The sequence below is a fragment of the Rhinatrema bivittatum genome, chromosome 12 (assembly GCF_901001135.1).
Source record: "Rhinatrema bivittatum chromosome 12, aRhiBiv1.1, whole genome shotgun sequence".
NCBI lineage: Eukaryota > Metazoa > Chordata > Amphibia > Gymnophiona > Rhinatrematidae > Rhinatrema > Rhinatrema bivittatum.
Window position 1 is genome coordinate 25,529,916 of NC_042626.1, and position 22,036 is coordinate 25,551,951.

General features: G+C 44.9%; 1 protein-coding gene across 2 annotated transcripts in view; it reads left to right on the forward strand.

Moving 5' to 3' along the window:
• The window catches only part of LOC115074128 (NXPE family member 1-like), an 82,408-nt gene that overhangs the window by 37,426 nt on the left and 22,946 nt on the right, over positions 1 to 22,036 (forward strand). For both annotated transcript variants that reach the window (XM_029573315.1, XM_029573316.1), the window contains exon 2: positions 6,884 to 6,985. In XM_029573315.1, the coding sequence (XP_029429175.1) occupies positions 6,905 to 6,985 (81 nt within the window). In that variant the 5' untranslated portion in view covers positions 6,884 to 6,904. The remainder of the gene's footprint in view (positions 1 to 6,883; positions 6,986 to 22,036) is intronic.

Below are 22,036 nucleotides of genomic sequence, written 5' to 3' on the forward strand. Positions count from 1 at the left end.
TTGGCTGACATCATCCCTATAGTTAATTTCCTGGATGAACATTTGGAGGCCTTTAAACAGGAAGAGGGAATGACTTTTGAGGTGCTGCAGTGTCTGGACGTTTTGCAGCAGCAGGTGAAAGACAGATTAAGGCCTTTAATAGACGACCGCACATACATGCTCGCCTCTGTCTGTGATCCCCGTGTGAAAGGTAAACACGCCCTACAGTCCAATTGTCTGTCATTTGTGAAGGAGCTGCTCTTAGCAAAGGTCCGTGAACAGGAGCGCCATAGGCGGAGACAGATTAGGCTTGAAGCAGAGGTGGAAACAGCAGGCACGTCAGAGAGTTGTGCTGCTAGCCCAAGCAGGAGCAGCACTGTGTCAGTGACAGATAGTACCTCCTCCTCCACGTCAGAACGCCCAAGGCATGGTGCCCATAAAGATTCATCAGTTGTGCAACGGGCGAGAGAGAAAGCAGCTGGATTCAGTGATTCTGAGCCCACCCAAGCACAGGAGACAGCAGCACAGCTGTCAGTGACACGGTATCTCTCAAAGCCGATAGAGAAAATGTAGACAGATCCGCTGGCATATTGGGCACACAAGTCCACTGTCTGGCCACACCTAGCCAAAGTGGCTCAGCGATATCTATCATGTCCACCAACCAGTGTGCCCAGTGAACGTGTCTTTTCAATGACAGGGGATATCATGAGCCCTCACCGCTCAAGGCTGGCACCAGAGTTGATCGAAATGCTAGTGTTTTTGAAAGTAAACCTGCCTTTGCTTTGGTTTCCAAATTTTCCCTGTGAATGGCAAGATGAATAAAAGCAATTCAAAGCCTTGCAGCAGCTCCAATTGCCTCCTATGCTCCAGATAATATAAGCACTGCAGCTCATGTACCTGACATGAAACGCTGTGCCTGACCATCAACTGTCCAGGCCTTGTGTTCCTAAAAGTGTTTGACCTCGACTGCTGTGCCTGTTCATCCAGGCCTTGTGTCCCTAGGTGGGATTGACCTCTATCCTCAACTGCTTTGCCTGTCAGTCCAGGCCTTGTGTTCCTTCAAGTGTTTGACCTCGATTACTGTGCCTGTTCATCCAAGCCTGGTGTTCCTTCAAGTGTTTGACCTTGATTGCTGTGCCTGTTCATCCAAGCCTGGTGTTCCTTCAAGTGTTTGACCTTGATTGCTGTGCCTGTTCATCCAAGCCTGGTGTTCCTTCAAGTGTTTGACCTTGATTGCTGTGCCTGTTCATCCAAGCCTTGTGTCCCTAGGTGGGATTGACCTCTGTCCTCGACTGCTTTGCCTGTCAGTCCGGGCCTTGTGTTCCTTCAAGTGTTTGACCTCGATTGCTGTGCCTGTTCATCCAGGCCTTGTGTTCCTACAAGTGTTTGACCTCGATTGCTGTGCCTGTTCATCCAGGCCTTGTGTTCCTACAAATGTTTGACCTCGATTGCTGTGCCTGTTCATCCAGGCCTTGTGTTCCTACAAGTGTTTGACCTCGATTGCTGTGCCTGTTCATCCAGGCCTTGTGTTCCTACAAGTGTTTGACCTCGATTGCTGTGCCTGTTCATCCAGGCCTTGTGTTCCTACAAATGTTTGACCTCGATTGCTGTGCCTGTTCATCCAGGCCTTGTGTTCCTACAAGTGTTTGACCTCGATTGCTGTGCCTGTTCATCCAGGCCTTGTGTCCCTAGGTGGGATTGACCTCTGTCCTCGACTGCTTTGCATGTCAGTCCAGGCCTTGTGTTTATACAAGTGTTTGACTTCGATTGCTGTGCCTGTTCATCCAGGCCTTGTGTTCCTACAAGTGTTTGACCTCGATTGCTGTGCCTGTTCATCCAGGCCTTGTGTCCCTAGGTGGGATTGACCTCTGTCCTCGACTGCTTTGCCTCTCAGTCCGGGCCTTGTGTTTATACAAGTGTTTGACTTCGATTGCTGTGCCTGTTCATCCAGGCCTTGTGTTCCTACAAGTGTTTGACCTCGATTGCTGTGCCTGTTCATCCAGGCCTTGTGTCCCTAGGTGGGATTGATCTCTGTCCTTGACTGCTTTGCCTGTCAGTCCAGGCCTTGTGTTCCTTCAAGTGTTTGACCTCGATTGCTGTGCCTGTTCATCCAGGCCTTGTGTTCCTACAAGTGTTTGACCTCGATTGCTGTGCCTGTTCATCCAGGCCTTGTGTCCCTAGGTGGGATTGACCTCTGTCCTCGACTGCTTTGCCTGTCAGTCCGGGCCTTGTGTTTATACAAGTGTTTGACTTCAATTGCTGTGCCTGTTCATCCAGGCCTTGTGTTCCTACAAGTGTTTGACCTCGATTGCTGTGCCTGTTCATCCAGGCCTTGTGTCCCTAGGTGGGATTGACCTCTGTCCTCGACTGCTTTGCCTGTCAGTCCAGGCCTTGTGTTTATACAAGTGTTTGACTTTGATTGCTGTGCCTGTTCATCCAGGCCTTGTGTTCCTACAAGTGTTTGACCTCGATTGCTGTGCCTGTTCATCCAGGCCTTGTGTCCCTAGGTGGGATTGACCTCTGTCCTCGACTGCTTTGCCTCTCAGTCCGGGCCTTGTGTTTATACAAGTGTTTGACTTCGATTGCTGTGCCTGTTCATCCAGGCCTTGTGTTCCTACAAGTGTTTGACCTCGATTGCTGTGCCTGTTCATCCAGGCCTTGTGTCCCTAGGTGGGATTGACCTCTGTCCTCGACTGCTTTGCCTGTCAGTCCGGGCCTTGTGTTCCTTCAAGTGTTTGACCTCGATTGCTGTGCCTGTTCATCCAGGGCTTATGTCCCTACCAGGACTCGACCTCTAACGCTGTGCCTGTCTGTCCAGCTTGGAGCTAGGATATAATTTTCATGACCTTCATAATACGGGCCATTTTCCCAAGCTGTTTCTTTGTTGCTACATTAATGTTTCTAGTGCTATAGAAAACTGGTGGTAGTTGTACTCTAGTTCATCCTCTGTGTTTCCATTGTTTACAGAGGCACTGTACAGTACAAAGTCAACATAGGTTGATATTGCAGATTTGGACTTGAGTAGAAGTATTCTTATTTCTGAGAGCTCTTCAAGTTCCTTTGTCATCAGCTGAAGTGCGTAAGTACTGTCGGTATTCACTAGACACCAACGGTATTCACTAGACGCCAACGGTATACACTAGACGCCAACAGAAACACCCGACTCTAGGGGTGAACCCGTTCTAGTGAGTCCTTTCCTGCACAAAGGAAAGGGACCTCTCTCCTGGGCCAGCCTGTCTTTCCCCTATCAAAACCATAGGGACCAGACTACTTCCACTCTGCCAGCCTGTCTTGCCCCTATCAGCTTTCTGCCACTCTGCTTTGCTGCCATACACCAGATGACTCACTTAACTCCTTGTGGTGTTCTTGCCACTCTCATGGTTCCTCAGTGTGTTGGTTCTAGTCTATCTGCTTGCTATGTTCCCCCTTCATCGTGCTGTTGGATGTCAATGCCACTTGTCTTGCCGCTTTGCCTGTCGTGCTGCCTTCGATGGTTCATGCATCTGCTATCGGTGCTCTCTTTTGAAGCTGTGGTGTGTTTTTTACATTCTCACTGCTGCTTTGTGCCTCTGTTAAAGCACTCTTGCTACTTCTGGTACCCCTTTGCACCTTTACAGTGCCTTAGGCTATTCATGCCACTTTGGTGCCACTTTCCCACAGTCTAAGTACCTTGGAGCTCTTTTGTTGTTGTGATGATTGATCCCCAGACGTTTCATGAAAATTGATAATAAAACCCCAATTCTGCAGCCAAAAATAGGCTGGAAATCCTTCCCCCATTGACTTTAATGGGAACCGGAAAACAAATTCACATATCGACGTATCGGATTCTCCAAACGTCCGAATGCAACGGAAATGACCCCCGACGAATACGTATCACGAATGCAACGAAATTTTTTTGGCTGCACATCCCTAGCTCTCGCTGCACACAGCTCCTCTTTACTCTCTCCATGGATAGCATTTACATTCTGAGTTCCAGGATTCTATATGGGGGACGAGCCATCGTTCTTATACCCAATTCTTGCAATACAAGCCCTTCTCCAACCTCTGTACACAGCACAGGTAACTATCACAGACTTTTCATCTAAAAAGCACACTGAGGCGCAGGGTGGTTCCAACTTCCTTTACTGATAGTTGATAGATGACTGAAAAATACTTACAGCTTCAATTAAAGTCAACAATAATAAGACAGCAAAAAGGATTAATAAACTAGTTGTGACTGTAATTCTTTAGCAAAGTCTCTCAATTTTTTGGAAGCTCTCTTTTCAACACATGAATTCCTTCTCTTCCCAGTTATCTCAAATACTCACTTATCCGATTGAAGTTACTTCAGTTCTCCTTTAGTCTTCCCAATCAATATCCCAGCTCTTCCCACTGTAGGTGGTTAGAATTTAGTTCCAATAGTCCATCAGAACTTAAGTCCCAGCTTTAATCCTTTTACTAAACTCTTCTCAAATCCTTTGACTCCTTATGCAGTACAGGGTGGGCACTTTACTCTCACTTGTATCCTACTTAAGATAACAGCAACAAAGTTCTTGTTACCTTTAGTTCCTCGCCATGTTGTATCCTCTCCTTTCCTTCCCTCTTATGCCATTGGCAGGGATAATTTCCTCCAGACGCAATCCTCCACACTCCAGGTTCTTTCAGGGTAAAAGACTCCACTCTCTCAAAGGTTTGGTTCTGAGTGCCAGGTATCAAGGGCCATCAGTTCCCAGTGGAACAAAAATAGACTTTAAACCCAAAACACCATACCTGAATAAATATGTGATACTAAACCTCAGGGCATTTAAGAAACTGCTGAAGACTTGGCTTTTTAAACAAGCCTTCGATGAATAATGGCTGTCTCTAATTTACATGAGATCTTAGAATGCAGGATAAAACTTAAGGAGAGTTATTACATGAGAACTCTGTAACATGGTTGAAAGTTGATTTTTTATTGTTCTATTTTTATTTTTATTTTTTATTTGTTGTATTGCTTTATTGATTCTGTTTTATATTTTGATGATTTGTTTTTATATTCTGTTTGTATTGATTTTATTTTTGTACTCATTTGTATTGTGCTAATTTTATAGTTGAATGTCTTTTATTTCCATGATCTATGTATTTTAATAATTTGATGTTTTACCTTATTATGTATATATAAAATTTGTAAACTGCCTAGATTGTATATTAAGCGGTATAATTTTTTTAAATAAATAAAAGGAAGAAAAATCAAGCAAGAGACAAGAAGGGTGGAATAAAACTTCCCAGCTTCAAACTGATGAGATAGTTCAAAAAGACAGATAATGCAGTTTAAACTCCTCTACATCAGCTCACTGTCATTTGAAGGGGAGAGAGCACATTGCAGGTCTTTCCTACCCCATGATCCAGCCTTGAAAACAGGGATGCTCAAATCCACTGTCACATGGGAGACCAGGTTCTCACAGGAAATTCCCCCCAAATAGATTAAAAGCTCAAAAAGCAAGCAAAATCACATAGACAGGAGGCTGACTCCAAAGGGAAAATCCCAACTTCTTTCCACTAAACAGGGGAAAGATTGCACAACAGAAGGCAGTAGGCTCCTGACTGCTTGGAAGTCTAACTCAAAATCCACAGCCTGTCCGAACAAAAGTTGAACTAAAAATCCATGAGGATTAATGGTACTTAAGGATGATAAACAGCTAGGTCACACCATCTACAGCTCCCACATGGGGAAGTCAAACTCAAACCTCTCTCTGTTAAATTAGAGGACAAGTCTTGACAGCTTCTCCAAAGCAAGTCTAAAAATATTTTGAGTTAACCTGCGGGTTGACGGCTTCTTATTTATCTGCACATTTCCCTGAGATAGCATTGTCTTCAATCTGAAAGAAGCTGTGCGTGGAAACAAGGTGAGGTAACAGCATTAGGAAAGCTGCTCACATCATAGGCATGATAAAGCAGATCTGTGTGAACTTGGCAAAGAAAAGCTGGTGAACTGATTCACCCAATCGGTAAAAAAATTGTGGTTTTATCAAAATCAGTTTGTCAACATTTCTCATTTCAAAAAAAAAAATTGAATGTGGGTTACTCGAATCAGCAAAGTTTGCATCACAATTTGGGCAGAGTCACCCCATGTATGGGAACCAAAGCAAGTCAGTTTTTTTTTTTTGTGGATTCCCATGACTTTGCAAACAAGCATTGAATATGGTTGAACTTTCACCCAGATTTGCTGGGGAGGGGTGTGTGTGGAATAATTTAATTTTTATCTATTTCGCCATCAAGCCTTGGGGAAAACAAATGAATATTCTTGCAAACTTGAAGCAGGCTGAAATTTGCCTGCTCATAGTATGATTTGGAATGACCTGTGCATCTCTAATAAAAAGAAGTGCCATACTCCATGATTGTATCATGTCACGGAGGCTTCCGTGGCAGCCCACACAGGTGTAGCACAGGCTTGCTGTCATAAGCTTGAAGAATTGTTGCATACATACAGGCTGATTCAGTAAAAGTCGCGGGAGTGCGGGCGAGTGCCCATTCTCCCTGCGCGCGCACAGGCCACGCTCCTGTGCGCGCGAATCAAAAAAGAGGCATCCCTAGCGCTTCTTTTTTGACAGGAATGGCGGCTGTCAGCGAGTTTGACAGCCGACGCTCAATTTTGCCCGTGTCAGTTCTCAAACCCGCTGACAGCCACGGGTTTGGAAACTGGACACCGGCAAAATTGAGCGTCCGGTTTTCAACCTGCGAGCCGCGGGCAGATTTAAAATTTTTTTTTTTAATTCTTTTTTACTTTGGGACCTCTGACTTAATATCACCATGATATTAAGTCGGAGGATGTACAGAAAACGTGCCTCCAAACGCGGGTTAACAGTGCGCTTCGCCAGAGGGCACTGTACTGTATCGGCCTGATAGACAGTTACACAGTGTTTACAATGTCTTTTATCTCCTATAGGTCCTGTGATATTCATCCACTATGAAGTATGCAGTTCCTTTGGCTGTGCTGACTTTTATGACTATACTAATAAGTTACAGTTTTCATCGTAACTTCAGAAAGGTATCAGCAATCTTTTCTTTTTTTCTCGTAAGGAATCTTTGTGATACTCATCTTTAATGCTACATGCAGCACTCGATGGCCAGCATAAAGAATACCTTTACCCTGACTGATCAATAGCAGGGCAATTTACAAGCTGGCTGCTGGGCCTTCAAGCTAATTCTCCAAGGGAAAGTCCCTGCAGAGATTCCCTTGGAAAACGTGGGTCTGTGGAGAACTCCAGCTCCTGGGTATCCGTGCATATTTGCACCGGCTTTAAAGCAGATGCCAAATGTATGTGCTTTAGGCACACAGGGGGATCTGAAAAAATATAATCCCTGCATTTTGTTTCTCTCCCCCGACCTAACTCCACCCCTGTTTGCCACTCATGAACAGCCCAGGTACTTTTACCCACAGTAAATGGGAAGGTGGGGGAGGGGAGGAAAGACCTTCAGCAGCCCTTTTTTGTGCAGGCAAGCAGCTGCAGTGTTTACCCATGTAAAAAAAAATTTGGGAAATTGTCTCCTAAGAGGCTAATTTTTCAAAGGGATTTCCAAGGGTAAAACAATGCTTTAGCTGGGAAATTGGCCTATTACAAAACGACCTCCTCATATGGGCGATTAACTTACCCGCATATGTCTTGGATGCTTGTAAGCTGGCCCAGACTGAGGGGAGGTGTTCCCAGGGATGGAATTTGGACTTACGTGCACACGTATATTTTCCTGCACAGAAATTAGCAGCTGCGGTTTTGGGCGTGCGATTTTGGTGGAATAGTTTTCAAAGTGAGCATGCGCAGGTAAATTTTGTTTTGAAAACTGGGGTAATTTAAGTGCATATTTGCCAACTTTCTTATGCAAGCTGTTGCAAAATTATCCCCAAAGTTATAGTAACATAATACTACGGGGTCAATATTCAAAGCCATTTTAGCTAGATAACTCACACTAAATGGCAACTTTTTGACTATCGGAGAGCACTTCTAGCTAAAACCTAGCCAGATAGTAAAGATATTCAGTTGCATCTAATTAAATTATTTGGATAACTTTAGGCCTAACTGGCTGGGTAAGGGACACTATTTAGTTAAAAAAAAAAAGTTCAGTGCGATCCTATGGCCTGATTGCCACCCCCAGTTTTTCAGATATGACCGTCCAAAGTACATGATAACAACGTCATGGGCTCTACAGTTAGGACAGCCTTTCTCTGGTTTCTTTTTTTAACTTAACCTGGCTCTCTCTTCTTCCCCCCCCCCCCCCTCCATTCTTAACCTCTTTGTAAGCCAGACCCCCACCCCAAATATGTAAAACTTAAGCCAGGAGAAAAGTATTCTCTTACTTCTTCCTGGCGCTGTAAGCACGAGCTAATAGCCTTGCTGTGAACTGCTGCCAGGAAGCACCAAAAAGCTGACCAATCTGGCAAATTGTCATAGACTATGTCTTTTATTTTCCTTGCTAAGGCTGCTACTTCTCTGGCTACACCGCAGCCCAATTCCTTTCTTGGTAACAGGACTCTTACACACATACAGCAGGCATTAACCCTCAGGTTTGCAGAAACTCTTACACAGGACCAAGGCGAGGGTAGTACGAGCCCTAGGAGGGATCATTGCACTTTCTCTGCCCCCCCCCCATTAACTTTCAGGTCCATAGGCGAACCTCCTTAGATGTTAATTATTAAACTGAGCAATCACTGATGTCCCCATCACTATCCCTTCCAGAACAATCCTGTAAAAACATAGGATTGGGGATACAATTTTCAAAAGCCATTTACACAGATAAGATGGCTTTTCGAAAACTGCTCACCCTAATCGTGTCAAAAAGTGCTCCTAGTTGAAAAAGAAAGAATGCTCATACTTTCCCTCTGAAAATTTGCACCCACAAATTTTCCTCACAATGGACAGTTTTGAAAATCGCTCCCTATCCTTTAAATGTTAAACTTTGTTTTGTGTATATATATATATATATATATATATATATATATATATACACATCAGCAATAGCCTTTGGAGCAAGAAGTGTAAATATATACTGTTAAAGTGCAATGATCTTTAATAAGATTCACTGGTTTTTTTCTCTGAAGAGATTATTTCATACACAAGGGACATTTGGGTACTTAACAGGTGCTTATGGCTTGGATTGGCCACTGTTGGAAACAAGATGCTGGGCTTGATGGACCCTTGGTCTGACCCAGTATGGCATGTTCTTAAGTTCTTATCAAGTAGCCTTGAGCTTTAAACCAAGTTAATCTTGCTCCAAAGGTTATTGCTGATATCCTGGAAGAAGTGCAGATTGCCTCACAGATTGATCTGATGAGTTGCTTATCATAATCTTCAGTTTCATGGAGAGTTATCACAAAATGTTGTTTAAAAATTATTGGGTCATGTCTTATAGTTTTTGTAGATAAGAATGTATAATTGATTTGCTTGGATTGTGAGCTCTCTCGAGATAGAGAAATACCTGAACATAATCCACTTTGAAGTGTCACAAAAGACAGAACATAAATTTTATATTTAAAGCATGTTCAGCACTATTTAGCTGGATAAGTGGGACTTATGCAGCTAAGTAGCGGCCGCTGAATATGCACTCACGTTCAGTGGCCATCGTTTAGCCCTATAAGTCCCTTATATAGCTAAAAAGTCAGCCACATAAGTTGTGGGCGGGCATTGGGCAGATTGTGGTACAATTTGTGTGGCTAACTGCCGATATTTGAACCTAGATGCAAAAGTTGTATGGCTAAGCTAGATGTGCCATAGAGCAGGTCTAACCTTAGGTGGTTAGATTTATCCGGCTAAGCACTCAATTACATGTGTATATTCATTATTCAGCAGCATAGCCGTGCCACTGAACATACATCATAACTTAGCTGGATAAGTTCTAATCAGCTTACCAGGTCATTTATCAATTTGCTTTATGGCGTTTTCGCATGCGTTAACGAGTTTATCACATGCGATAACGTGTTAACTGATGCGATAACATCATAACGCATGCGAAAAGCCCCATACCGCACATCGCAATGCAAATTTTAAAAGGGGGAGGAGTTGGGGGAGGAGTTGGTAGTGCATTGTGTGAAAAAAATCAGCCGTTATCGCAGGTCATTAACGTGGATAATAGCTACACCTTTTTTTATTTGCGCTAAGGTTTTATCGTAAGTTATATTGCTGACCACGGTGTTATCGCAATGCATATTGCATGCAATAAAAACTCCAAACAATCCCCACACACCTACCTAGCCTTCCTGGACCAATAAAATTGCCTGTTTTTAGTGGGTCAACCTTCCTGACACCATATGCTCACTGCCAGGTGTATTTATATACGGCTACTTCATGCCTCGCCAGGCTCGTCGCAGACAACAGGATGTGGAAGCAGGTCAACTTGAAGAACAGGCAAGGCCCCTTCTAAGATATCACAGGGAATTACCAGCAGCGCAGGCAGAGGCTCCGCTCCCATAGGCTCACAGGCCTGGCCAGCACCGGGCATGTGCCTTGCCACAGCCAAGGATAAATAAGGAGCTCATAGTCCCTCACAAACTTCCTTGGAGGGCATGCCTGAGGAGTTTGTGGCCTCAGCTCTCAGCAACACAGGAATTATATGACAACATGCAAGGTGATCTGGATCCTGCAACCACAAGGTCCCACGCCATCCCTGGGATCACCAAACTGTTGGCTGCCCTCCATTTCACTGCCAGCGGCTCCTTCCAAACCATAGCTCGAGTTGTGGGAGGAATATCTCAACGCACTTTCTCACACTGTCTGGATCAGGTCATTGAAGCTGTCATGGACCGCATTCATCGCTACATATACTTTCCTTGCAACAGGCAGGACTTGATGGACTTGAAGAGAGGTTTTTATGCCTTTGCACACTTCCCCTAATGTCATAGGAACTATTGACTGCCCTCATGTGGCTATCATTCCACCTCGTACAAGGGAGGAGGTGTACCGCAACAGAAAACTCTTCCACTCCCTCAATGTGCAAATGGTATGTGATGCTGGAATGCAGATTCTGGACGTGATGGTCCGGGAGGAGCGCGTGAGTTACACACCAAGTAGCCTTTGCTGGGTTCTGAGGGCTTGTCATGCCACACTTCCAGGATGCACATTATATGCTGTAATTATGAACAGATCAGCTGGTTAGCACTATAGCTTGCCAGCATGTATAGCTGACATCTAACTCAAACGCTGTCAGGCAACATTAATGAGCTTTTAAAGTTCAGCAAAGGTAGAGGCAATCTTGGACTGTCTTACTGGATGATGTGAGTAGGCAGTCACATGTGGCAATAACATTGCAAACTGTAATGCGTTTCTTATGTCATTGGTGCAGGAGATTCAGGTTATGGTTGCAGACCCTGACTTCTCACCCCCATACACATGAATAACAAGCCAGCAGAGATGAGATACAACGAGGCTTTATGTGGTACCTGCTCAGTCATAGAATACACCTTTGGCCTTCTAAAAGCCACTTTCGCTGTTTGGACAAGACTGGGGAGAGCTTTAATGTATGCCCCAGACAAAGCTGCCAAGATTATCTTGCTGTGCTGTATTTTCCATAATGTGGCAGTATGCCATGGAATAGCAATGGATATACGTCCATATTTATTTATTTATTTGAAGAGTTTTATATACCGTTATTCGGAAAGCCATCATAACGGTTTACATGTATGCATGCTCGAGCCCAGGAGACGATACCGTGTGGCAGCCAGATTCGCCAGAACCTTATACTTACACACTTTTCCTGATGGGCCTGGCCTAACAAACAGCTGTTGCATCCGTCAGTCGCAGACGGCTGCGACCGCTCTGCCTCACTTCTCTTCTGCCTTTCTCCTCTTCCTTCAAGAAGTTGGCTGCCTCCGCTGCTGTTTGCCGAGCTCCTCAGCATCTCCGAACCTGCATGGGCGTCCCCGTCCACCATGCTTCTTCCTGAGGCCTTCTAGGGCGTGCGCGCGTGCTCACCACCCACATATTTAAATACGTCATGGCGGGAACCTCAGGGGCAGCCTCACCGCATGACGTCAGTACCTCCGGGTATTTAAACCTCCGCTCCGCTTGAACGAGTTAGCAAGGACTTCGATTTTGCTACTCTGACAGTTTCTAAGCTGCTCGCTTGGAACCTTGCTTGGAACCTCTCTACCCTCCAGGGAACTCGCTCCTACTGAAGCTCTGGGTACCCGCTCCTCGGGGGCCCTTCGCTTCTACCTTCGCTCCGGAAGCCGCTCTGCCTAACCTCAGGACACCACCCCTCGGGGGTCTTGCCTGCTTCCTTTTCAGGTACCCTCTGGCGTTCTAGGTACTTGCTCCTCGAGGGCCTTTCCTGCTTTGGGTATCCTACACCTTGGGCCTGGGGGTCCTCTCTACACTCGACTACCTTGGAAGTTATCATCGCTGCCCCTCTGTGAATACTGCTACGCTTCCAGCTCTTGTGCTTCACCCCTTCAGGTTCACGGCCTATCTGCACAGCAGAACATTACCGGACCTTCGCTACTACTGGGTGAGCAATTCAACTACCATTACAGCGGTAGCTGTCTGGAACCTTAATGTGAGATCATCGGACTACAGCACTGTCCGCTCCTCGGACAGTACCATCTTCATCACAGCAGTATAATAAAACTTCCTTCTTTCTGTGTCCGCTTACTATTTGAGTCTAGCCTATCGTTGTGGTTCCCCACGGGGCCCCTCCCTGTGGGAGGAGTCATCGCCACTTCGACTAAGAGTCCACAAAATGCCACAAACACAACAATAGCCTTGCATTGGGAGGTCTGGCTGAAGCATATTAGCAGTGCTTCCATTCATTATGCCTTTTCTTTGTACAACATTTTGCCTACATAGCTGGCTGCTCTTCATTTGTCTTGCTAATGGACCATAGCACTGTAGCTTGAATAAAATATTTCCTGCCAATGCAAATTTTTCTACATGGGTCTGCCACCTTCTGTTTTGCCTGTATCTCGCAGAAAAAGAGGCACGTCTGTTAAGACAGTCTGTGGCCTACCTAGCACCATGTAGCCTCACATCCATCATGGGTACACCTCTCTGTGCTTGTCACAGTCTCATAAGTGTTGCAATGGACAACATGCTTCACAACCCTGCACAGTGCCAGCTGTACAAATGGTGTGAAATTGTTATAACACTGAAGGTGCAATGTACATGGCGACCACAAAAAGCCACACTTACACGTTGTACTGTTAGATACCATCATTTGAAACCATTTACAGGTGTGCTAATGAAGTCAGACCTCTGTTATGTGTATGTGTGATTTGACAAGCCACCAAATGTAGGAAAAGTGCAGAATAAAGACGAAAGTCCACACAAGGATTTCAATGTGATATTATCAAAGTTTTACTTGAGGGAGGCAACTCCCCACCTACTTTTACACAAAGAGCAGACCTGCTCTTTGTGTAAAAGTAGGTGGGGAGTTGCCTCCCTCAAGTAAAACTTTGATAATATCACATTGAAATCCTTGTGTGGACTTTCGTCTTTATTCTGCACATTTCCTACATTTGGTGGTTTTACAAGGGCAGTTCTTGTTCTCCATTTTTTTGTTTTTGTGATTTGACAAGGACATTCCCTGAGAATAATGACACCTGGCCTTCATCTGCTTACCAGTGACGCAACACTTGCATTAATAACTGCATTCCACTTAACTGTGTACATACAGGTACACATCATCTTAGCTACATGTGTACAGGTTTAGACAGTGCGGATATAGTTTACATTGAGATGACATAGCAGCATGTACTTTGGAAGCGTTCGGCACAAGTGGCCACAATACAGCACACATCACACAGCTTTGATCTCACACTTTCCCTTACAACCAGGCTGAAAGTTTTGGTGCTATTGGCGTCAGGTTTTGCTGTGCGCATAGCTCCTTTAAAGTGGCCATTGGCCTTTCTGAATGCAAGGTTATCAGAGTAGATGGCCCCAAGGTCAGGCTATTGGCTGTGGTGATATAATGTCGGTGTCGTATGTTTTCCAACATATATATATGTGAAGAACCACTTGCAGGACAGTGAAGGCACATTATTCACTGCATTAGTCACATGACACCCAGACTGTGTACTTTACAAGCAGTGTAACAGTTGGCTCATCTTTCATAAGAAGATGTTAGCAGTATGCAGGCCAAGGGTTTACCTGCCTTTAAGTGGTCTCTCATACGATGGCTCACTGTCATATGCATATGGCAGGATGCTGGAAAGTACTAATGGTTACAGAGCCTCAGCTAATCATGTGCTGTAACAATATGCACTTCTGTTTGTTCCTTCAACATAACCACAATGTAGAAAGTAACGCTACACATAGTACATTTTACAGTGCATATGTTATGTGTGAGGCCCTGCAAAGCACATAGGCTCAGCACTCCTGTGTAAAACACTAACCATTTTGTACCGCTACAACCTAATGGTACACATTTGCAGGCTTTCATACTTTATTGCTGCAGCTCATCCACATGCGTCTCTGAAGGTCTGTGAACAGCTGAACAGCAGCAAAGCTGAACAGTCTTCAGTAACTGCTGTAACAGTTTGGCACTATTATGATTGTCGTTGTGTCCTCTGGTCCTATACAGTCCATGCAGTGCGGGCTATATGGCTTTCTCAGTAGCCAATCTGAGCCTAGAGTCAGCCAGCATCCTCAGAGCCACTCCATTCTCATTCGCTAGGGCTACTGCCACCACAAATGTCAGGTGGTTATCATGTTTGATGAGGTTCTTAAGGTGCTGGCATCCAGAGAAGCTGCCATGTACTTGTTACGATTCCTCCCATAGCTGGAGCTACAGGAGGCCTCTCACCTCTCTCTGGAGGCCGCTCCGTAGCCAGGGCCTCGCCTGATCTGGTTGCCCAGGTTTTGCTCCGTGGCCTGGGAGGCCTTCGACGTCCTTGGGGTCTGCCTGAGGCCTGCTTTAGTCTTCACCTGGACTTCCTGGTTTGGGCCCCACCCTTCTCCCTAGGGGTCGGCTCGCAGCTCTTCTCTCCAGTTATAGGGCCAGCCAGGTGTGGGAGTTGCTTGTTTCCTGTCCTATAAAAGGACTTGCTCTTCTCTCAGTCCTTGCTTCGGCAAGGGGCTAGTCCACCAAGGCTATGTCTTCCTTGGACTTCCTGTGTGTTCCAGTGTTCCTGATGTGTCTGGTCCAGATGCCAAAATGTGGGACCCATGCCTCCAAGAGTCTCCTCCTGTGTTCTGAGTCTTCAGATTCCTCATTACCTTGCCTAGTTCCGACTCTGGAGGATCCGAGGGGTTTCCACTACCCTGTGCTAAGCGACTTTCCGAGCTTCTCCCACTCTTCTCGTGGTCCGCGACCAGCCCCCTGGCTGTGTAGGAAACAGTGTGGTCCGCAACCAGCCCGCATCTGCTAGGGCGCCTGAGGGTCCAGCTCATCCCTCTTGTTCCTGTCTTCATCCTGAACTCCACTTGTGCCTTGCTCCAAGTTCCAAGACCTTGCTTTGACCGCTTCAGTCCTGTGCCATCCTGACCTCTGTCCGGCCTGCCACCTCTGCTGCTCCGTGCGGCAGGTCCGAAAGTGCTGGGAACTGTTCAGAGACCACCATAGTGTTGTGGTATCCCGGGGCGTGTAGGTCGGAGGAGTGGCCGAGACTTGGACCGTCTTCACCACCGCAAGGGCACACCTCACTTCTCTTCCACCTAGAGAGCCCTGGTATGCCAAGCCTCAAGTGCTTGCTCGAGACTGACGCTAGCCAAAACAGTACTGAGTAGTAAACCAATCTGGGGCACTTTAGGCAATCTTCCAATAAGTACGTGTGAAAAATGCCAGTCACAGATGTGTTTCAAGAATGCTGATATATTTTATGTGTTATGGGAGCGTGGACCCCTGAGCCGAGACAAAGTTGGTGCCACCTATAAGGGGAGCCCCTATAGGCCCTCGTCGTCAGGAGGCAGATGCAGGTGAAGCGGAGACCCAACTGGACCTTCACCTATACCAACCCACATTGCCCGCAGGTTGAGCCCTTGGGTGCAGGGGCCAGCAGGACTTAGGAGCGGATCTCCGGGTGAAGACGAGTCAATGAAGGCAGAAGACAGCAGCGATGTCAGACATACCAGTGGTCGGGGCTGGTGGCAAGACAGAGAGACGGTAGACAGGCAGGAGGTCAGGGCAGGCAGCGGCCGAAGTGAAATCCAGGGACAAGCCAAAGCAGGAGAGCAAGCCAAAGGAACGAGGAGCTGGAAGGAAGCAGGGGTGGAAATAAGGTGCAGAGAGGAGCCGGAACTGGAGCGGGAACAGGAGCACAGGATGAGGAGCAGGAACAGGAACTGGAGCAGAGCAGGAACGAAGCAACTAGCACTTTCAATGGAGCAGGATCTGTTGCTGAGGTGAGGGAGAGATAGCAAGGCAGGATATTTACACCTGCCTTGCCTGACGTCATAATTCTGGGACACGGGGACTTCTTTAGTGCTGACCCTTCAAATGGGGGAAAATGGCACATGCAGGCGCCTGAGAGGAGCCTGGACAGCAGCGGTGACATTGGGAGGCAAGGGGAAGGCGGAAGCAGGCCGCGCCCGCTGCAGTCGGCGTTGGAGGCCAGCCACGAACGGGGCCGGAGCGAGCCTTCTGGCCCCCGAGGTGAGGGTGACGGGGCGCACGAGTCCGCAGCCAGGGCACCTAACATTATGTTTGTGGTGGAAGGAGTGGCAATGAGTGATAACCAGTTACAGTAAGCTGACACTGAGCATCTTTTGCCTTATCGACAAGCTTGGCATGAAATTAGGGGCTGGACCATGTGAATGTGAAGGGACAGCAACATGTAGTGTCTCCTGCTAACATCCGTGAGCGTGATACTTGGGCTATGTTGTTCTCAGTGTGCCTTGGTCACTCATTGAGTGCGGGGCCTACAGCTTTTGGTGCTTCCTCCCTTGGGTCTCATTTAGATAAGACGTTTACAGGTATTCTGGGTCTAAGTCTTTTTTACACTCTTACCTTTTTTACTGCTTTGATGTAGTAGAAGCTCTTTGTAGATCGTGGCCCTCTGACAGCAAACCATGTGTACTGGGGTCAGTATGGTCCTAAATATGACCAGTTGTTTTCTGTTAGAAAAGAACTCACTCTGTAAATGTACTGTTCTTGCAGGTGCAGAGGTATGCCAGTGGCCATGGTGACATATGAAGTAGTTATTAGGGATGTGAATCGTTTTTTGACGATTTAAAATATCGTCCGATATATTTTAAATCGTCAAAAATCGTTAGAGCTGCGATACAATAACAATTCCCCCGATCTATCGTCAAAAAATCGTAAATCGGGGGAAGGGGGAGGGGAAGGGGGAGGGCGGGAAAACCGGCACACTAAAACAACCCTAAAACCCACCCCGACCCTTTAAAATAAATCCCCCACCCTCCCGAACCCCCCCAAAATGCCTTAAATTACCTGGGGTCCAGAGGAAGGGTCCTGGTGTGATCTTTTACTCTCGGACCTCCGGTGCTTGTAGAAATGGCGCCGGTGCTACCTTTGGTTTTTCCATATGGAAAAACGATTCGTGGCAGGAGATCGCTCCCGGACCCTCGCTGGACCCCCAGGGACTTTTGGCCAGCTTGGGGGGGCCTCCTGACCCCCACAAGACTTGCCAAAAGTCCAGCGGGGGTCCGGAACGACCTCCTGCAGTCGAATCGTGCTGTTTACGGCCGGCGCCATTTTGCGCAAAATGCCTGGAGAGTGATGGTAAATTATGAGTATGTATTGCTTGCACTACAGACATCATTCACACCCTTAATTTTCATCATGCAGCTTTACACACTGCATGTACATAGAAACGTGCCCCTTTCCCTTACTGTGGGTGTGGGTGTCTGGATGGGCATTCTGGACTTCAGTCCTGACACATGCATTGTGAAAAAGCTGTCACTGAGTACCATGTTAGTATCACTGTCAGATCAGGCAGTATGGCCATTGCATTGTCCACAGTACAACACCTTTTGGACCCCCCACCTATTTACTTGGCACACATAATAACCTTACACCTACTCTCTATAGGGCATATGAAATCCGTCATCTTTTCAGTGACATGCAACAAGTTTTCTAACCATACTTTCCGAGAAAGCCAGGGGCCCCCTCATTTACAAATCATTGTAGGTAAACTAATACTTTATACCAACATTGTGTTCCAGTTAGCTGTGCTTGGGGTGAGTCTTCTTACACAGGGTCATGTGCGGTTCCACAAGTACACAGCAGGAGTACGTCAGTACTGTGTGGAACAGCATCTGCATAGGTGGCGAGTAGCAGAGGGAGTGGTGTGTTGCTGGAGCTGTGTATCAGGAACACCTACGCAGTCTGCCTCCCATGCCTGTACAGGCCTGCCTTGTGTGTGTGTATAGTACCTTTCTGGTAAGGATTCCCTTACACCTACCATTAGGGATGTGAATCATTTTTATGACGACAATATTTCTTAATTCGTCATATATCGGTAAAATCGATAAACGATCGCATTTCCCCCAAATTTTCTTTCAAAAATCGTTTTTTTGGGTTAGCGCGCGCTAACAAAACAACGTTGATTTTTGTTACTTTTTGTTATTTTTGTTAGCGCGCGCTAACCCCCATTAGTGCGCACTAAGCCAAAAAATGATTTTTCATGAAACAAAAATGCAGATCCACGGGAAAACCTGAAAGCGAAAACGATCGGGCACCCGATGCACATCCCTACCTACCATACACATTCCCAAAGCAAGGGGAGTACCTGTTGTGTCACCCATTGTATGCATGTTTGCCAGGTCCACAACACTAGCAACTCCCTTGTAGGGCATATGCAGATCGACTGTGTCATAGTGCTTCATATAGTACTGATACAATGGTCAGGCCTATTCTTGAGGCTTCAGCTCAGAGTGTGCACTAATTTCCATTAAGGGTATTAAACAAGTGCAAGACACAACATCAAAATGTAAATAAGAAGGCATGTGTACAATGTTGTTTATTTATTTATTTTTTATTTAAGGTTTTTTTATACCGGCATTCAAGAACTCGTTCTCATCATGTCGGTTTACAGAAAACAGGGGTGCAGAAATATAACCAAAAACATAACTAAACGTGGAGAAGAGAAGCAGTTACAATTAACAAGGGATCATGAACTGGGATTATAAGAAATAAAAGAGATAGAGGAGAATAATTATATACAAGTGTACAATGTAAATAAGGAGTTCTCTATAAATACAAGAGAACAAAATAAATAAATAAAAATAAATAAAATAAAAATAAATGTTGTGATGTGTGTAAATTGTTATAGGCAATTTGCATAGCATTTTATGGTGAGATAGCAAGCTGATGTTAATAAACTGATACAGGCAGTACATGCAGTGTAAGGGTTTTGTCCTGAGAAATTCTGCATAGCACGCCATGGTCTTTTGCTGCTGCTTCTTAGGCAGGGAGTTCATGTGCTGTACAGTGACCTTTCATATGACACGTCAGATGGCATTCTTCCATGCACAAAAGGTATGGGCTGAAAACACGGCATGCTTGGAAATATCATATTTGAGCAAAGATCACATTCCATGTACTACCATTATCAGATTAGACACATTTCTAAGCAGCTTCATATTCAGTGTCTCTAATAATGTACACAGGTGACAATAGAGTGCTACACACACCATGCCTTCTTTTTTTTTTTTAATTTTTATTTATGCAGTTTAAAAAGATATTGACAGCAAATAAACATGTCAATTACAAGGCAATTTATGTATATAATTGATCAAATTGATCAGTACGCAAGACAAACAATTTAAAGGAAAATTCTTTATACATTGCCAGTTATAAGGAAAAGGAAGGCCCCAATTCAATTAATCTGGAGCATAAGTAAGCAAAATTACTTAAGGAATAGGTGCGTTTAAATGCAATTACAAATATATAAACCAATGACCAACCTGGTGAAAGTTCATTTTTTTATATTTGGTCACATACCCTTGGACTCCTAAATTCACTCCCTGCACATAAAGTATACTGTTGCCTCCTTGACACTCCATGTTCATTGCTTTCAACACCCAGCCTGTAAATGCACACTATATAATGTAGGGATGTGCATTCATTTGCGACAAAATAGAAAATATAGACGGAATTTGGTGTGGTTTTCTTATCTTTTTCGGGGGGGGGGGGGGGGAGGAAGAAAGGGCACATAAAAAAAAATACCAAACCCAAACCCCCCCCAACCCTTCAGATTTAATTAATTACAATCTCCTACCCTCCCAACCCCCCCAAAACTTGCCTAAAGTCCCTGGTTGTCCAGCGGGGTCCCGGGAGCGATCTCCCCCTCTCGGGCCGTGGCTGCCACTTATCAAAATGGTGCCAATGGCCCTTTGCCCTTACCATGTGACAGGGGCAATCAGTGCCATTGGCCGGCCTCCTGACCCCCCCCAAGCTGGCCAAAAGTTCCTTTTGGGTGCAACGAGGGTCCCGGAGCGATCGCGCGGGGAATCACGTGACGCCGCGTCACTCCGACGTGACGCCGACGTCACGTGCTCCTCGCAAAGGAGTTCAGAAATGGCGTCCTGACTCCCTGCTGTACCACCAGGGAGTTTTGGTAAGTCTTGGGGGGGGATTAAGGAGGGTGAGGGGTTTAAATTTTTATTTGCACGTATGGACATAGACTCAACTTATGGAATTCTCCATATGTCCATATTGACCGAAATTGACCCCCCCTTTCGACTTATGGACTTATGAACATAAACTTTTGCTCTGCACATCCCTACTTGGTGCCATTAAGGTACTGTGAGAAAACTAAGGCGTACAGAGGAAAAAACTACATGGAGAGGTAGGAGATAAATGACTGTGAAAATGGATTTCACCAATAATACTTCACCAACATTGGGAGAGAAGCATTAACTTGCCCTTTGCCAATGGGATGGGAGAAACATCAGATTAAGACTGATTCAATTGGCTTTAATATCTTAAGCTTAAGAAACACTGTGAGAATTCACAAATGTATTTAAAGCATTTGAACCATCAATGAATGAACTAAACTGTTATAAACATTTTCATCATTTCACACTATAACAGCAAATGTAATGCTGGAAACTAAAGACAGCTTCAGTATGCTTTTTACTGCAAAGTAGCCTGAGCACTCATCCATGCTGCATACAATAACAGTGAACATAGAATTAAATATTTGCAATGCAAAGGGCCTTGAAAGTAATTTTTCCCCCTACTAATGAATCCCAGAAGTTTAAAACACTTTAACAGCATGGAGAGTTTACCACCTGAAACTGTAATTTGAGATATGGCCTTTGATACCACTATCTCAGGTAGAACCATCACAGGGGCTACGTTTTATCTATTTATTTATTTATTTATTTATTATTTATCTATTTGTTTATTTATTTATTTAGCAAACGTAGGTATTGTATAACCAATAAAAAATAAAAATGGTTTACAAATGAACATCCACAGTCATAAAATAAAACATTCAAACTTCATAAAACATCATAAAACATAAAAAAGAAATCTCTGCCAAAAAGAGCAACCAGAATGACTCAGCACCTCAGGGAATAGTCAGACCTTAATCTGCTTGACAAACCTTAGATAATTTACTTCAGACGTAATTGATAACTGGCAAAAAATTATAAAATTGAAAAGGCACGAGCTGGATGACATTTGATTTAAAGTGTATTATGAGTAGAATTAGAGCTTGTATTTACTATTATGCCGGGTTGAATTAGATCTTGTTTTTAATATTATGTCAACCAAGAAAATGTATAAATATGAACTTGATTATATATCAGCTATTGTGATATCTGAGATTATATATGATTAATAACCAGAATATTCACCATTACATAGAACAAGAAAGTGAATGTTGACACACAATATATGATAATTGACTATGAATATGAATATCAATTTTGTAAACCATTGTGATCTTCTTTGGAACATGTGCAAATGTTGGGTAGTGGTTGTAGATAAATAGCCTTGTGAAGACCTCAACGCACAGCCTGATGGATACCAGGCCAATTTTCTCAAATACATTTAGGGTCATTACTCCTCATTGATCAAAAAAATAATAGTCAGCAATTTATCGTTGCCCTTTCAACAATTGGCAGTCAATGTAGATGATACAATAGAAGTGTATCAAACCTGGACTCCCAAGGATCAATCATACTGTTACATTCTGTATCAACTG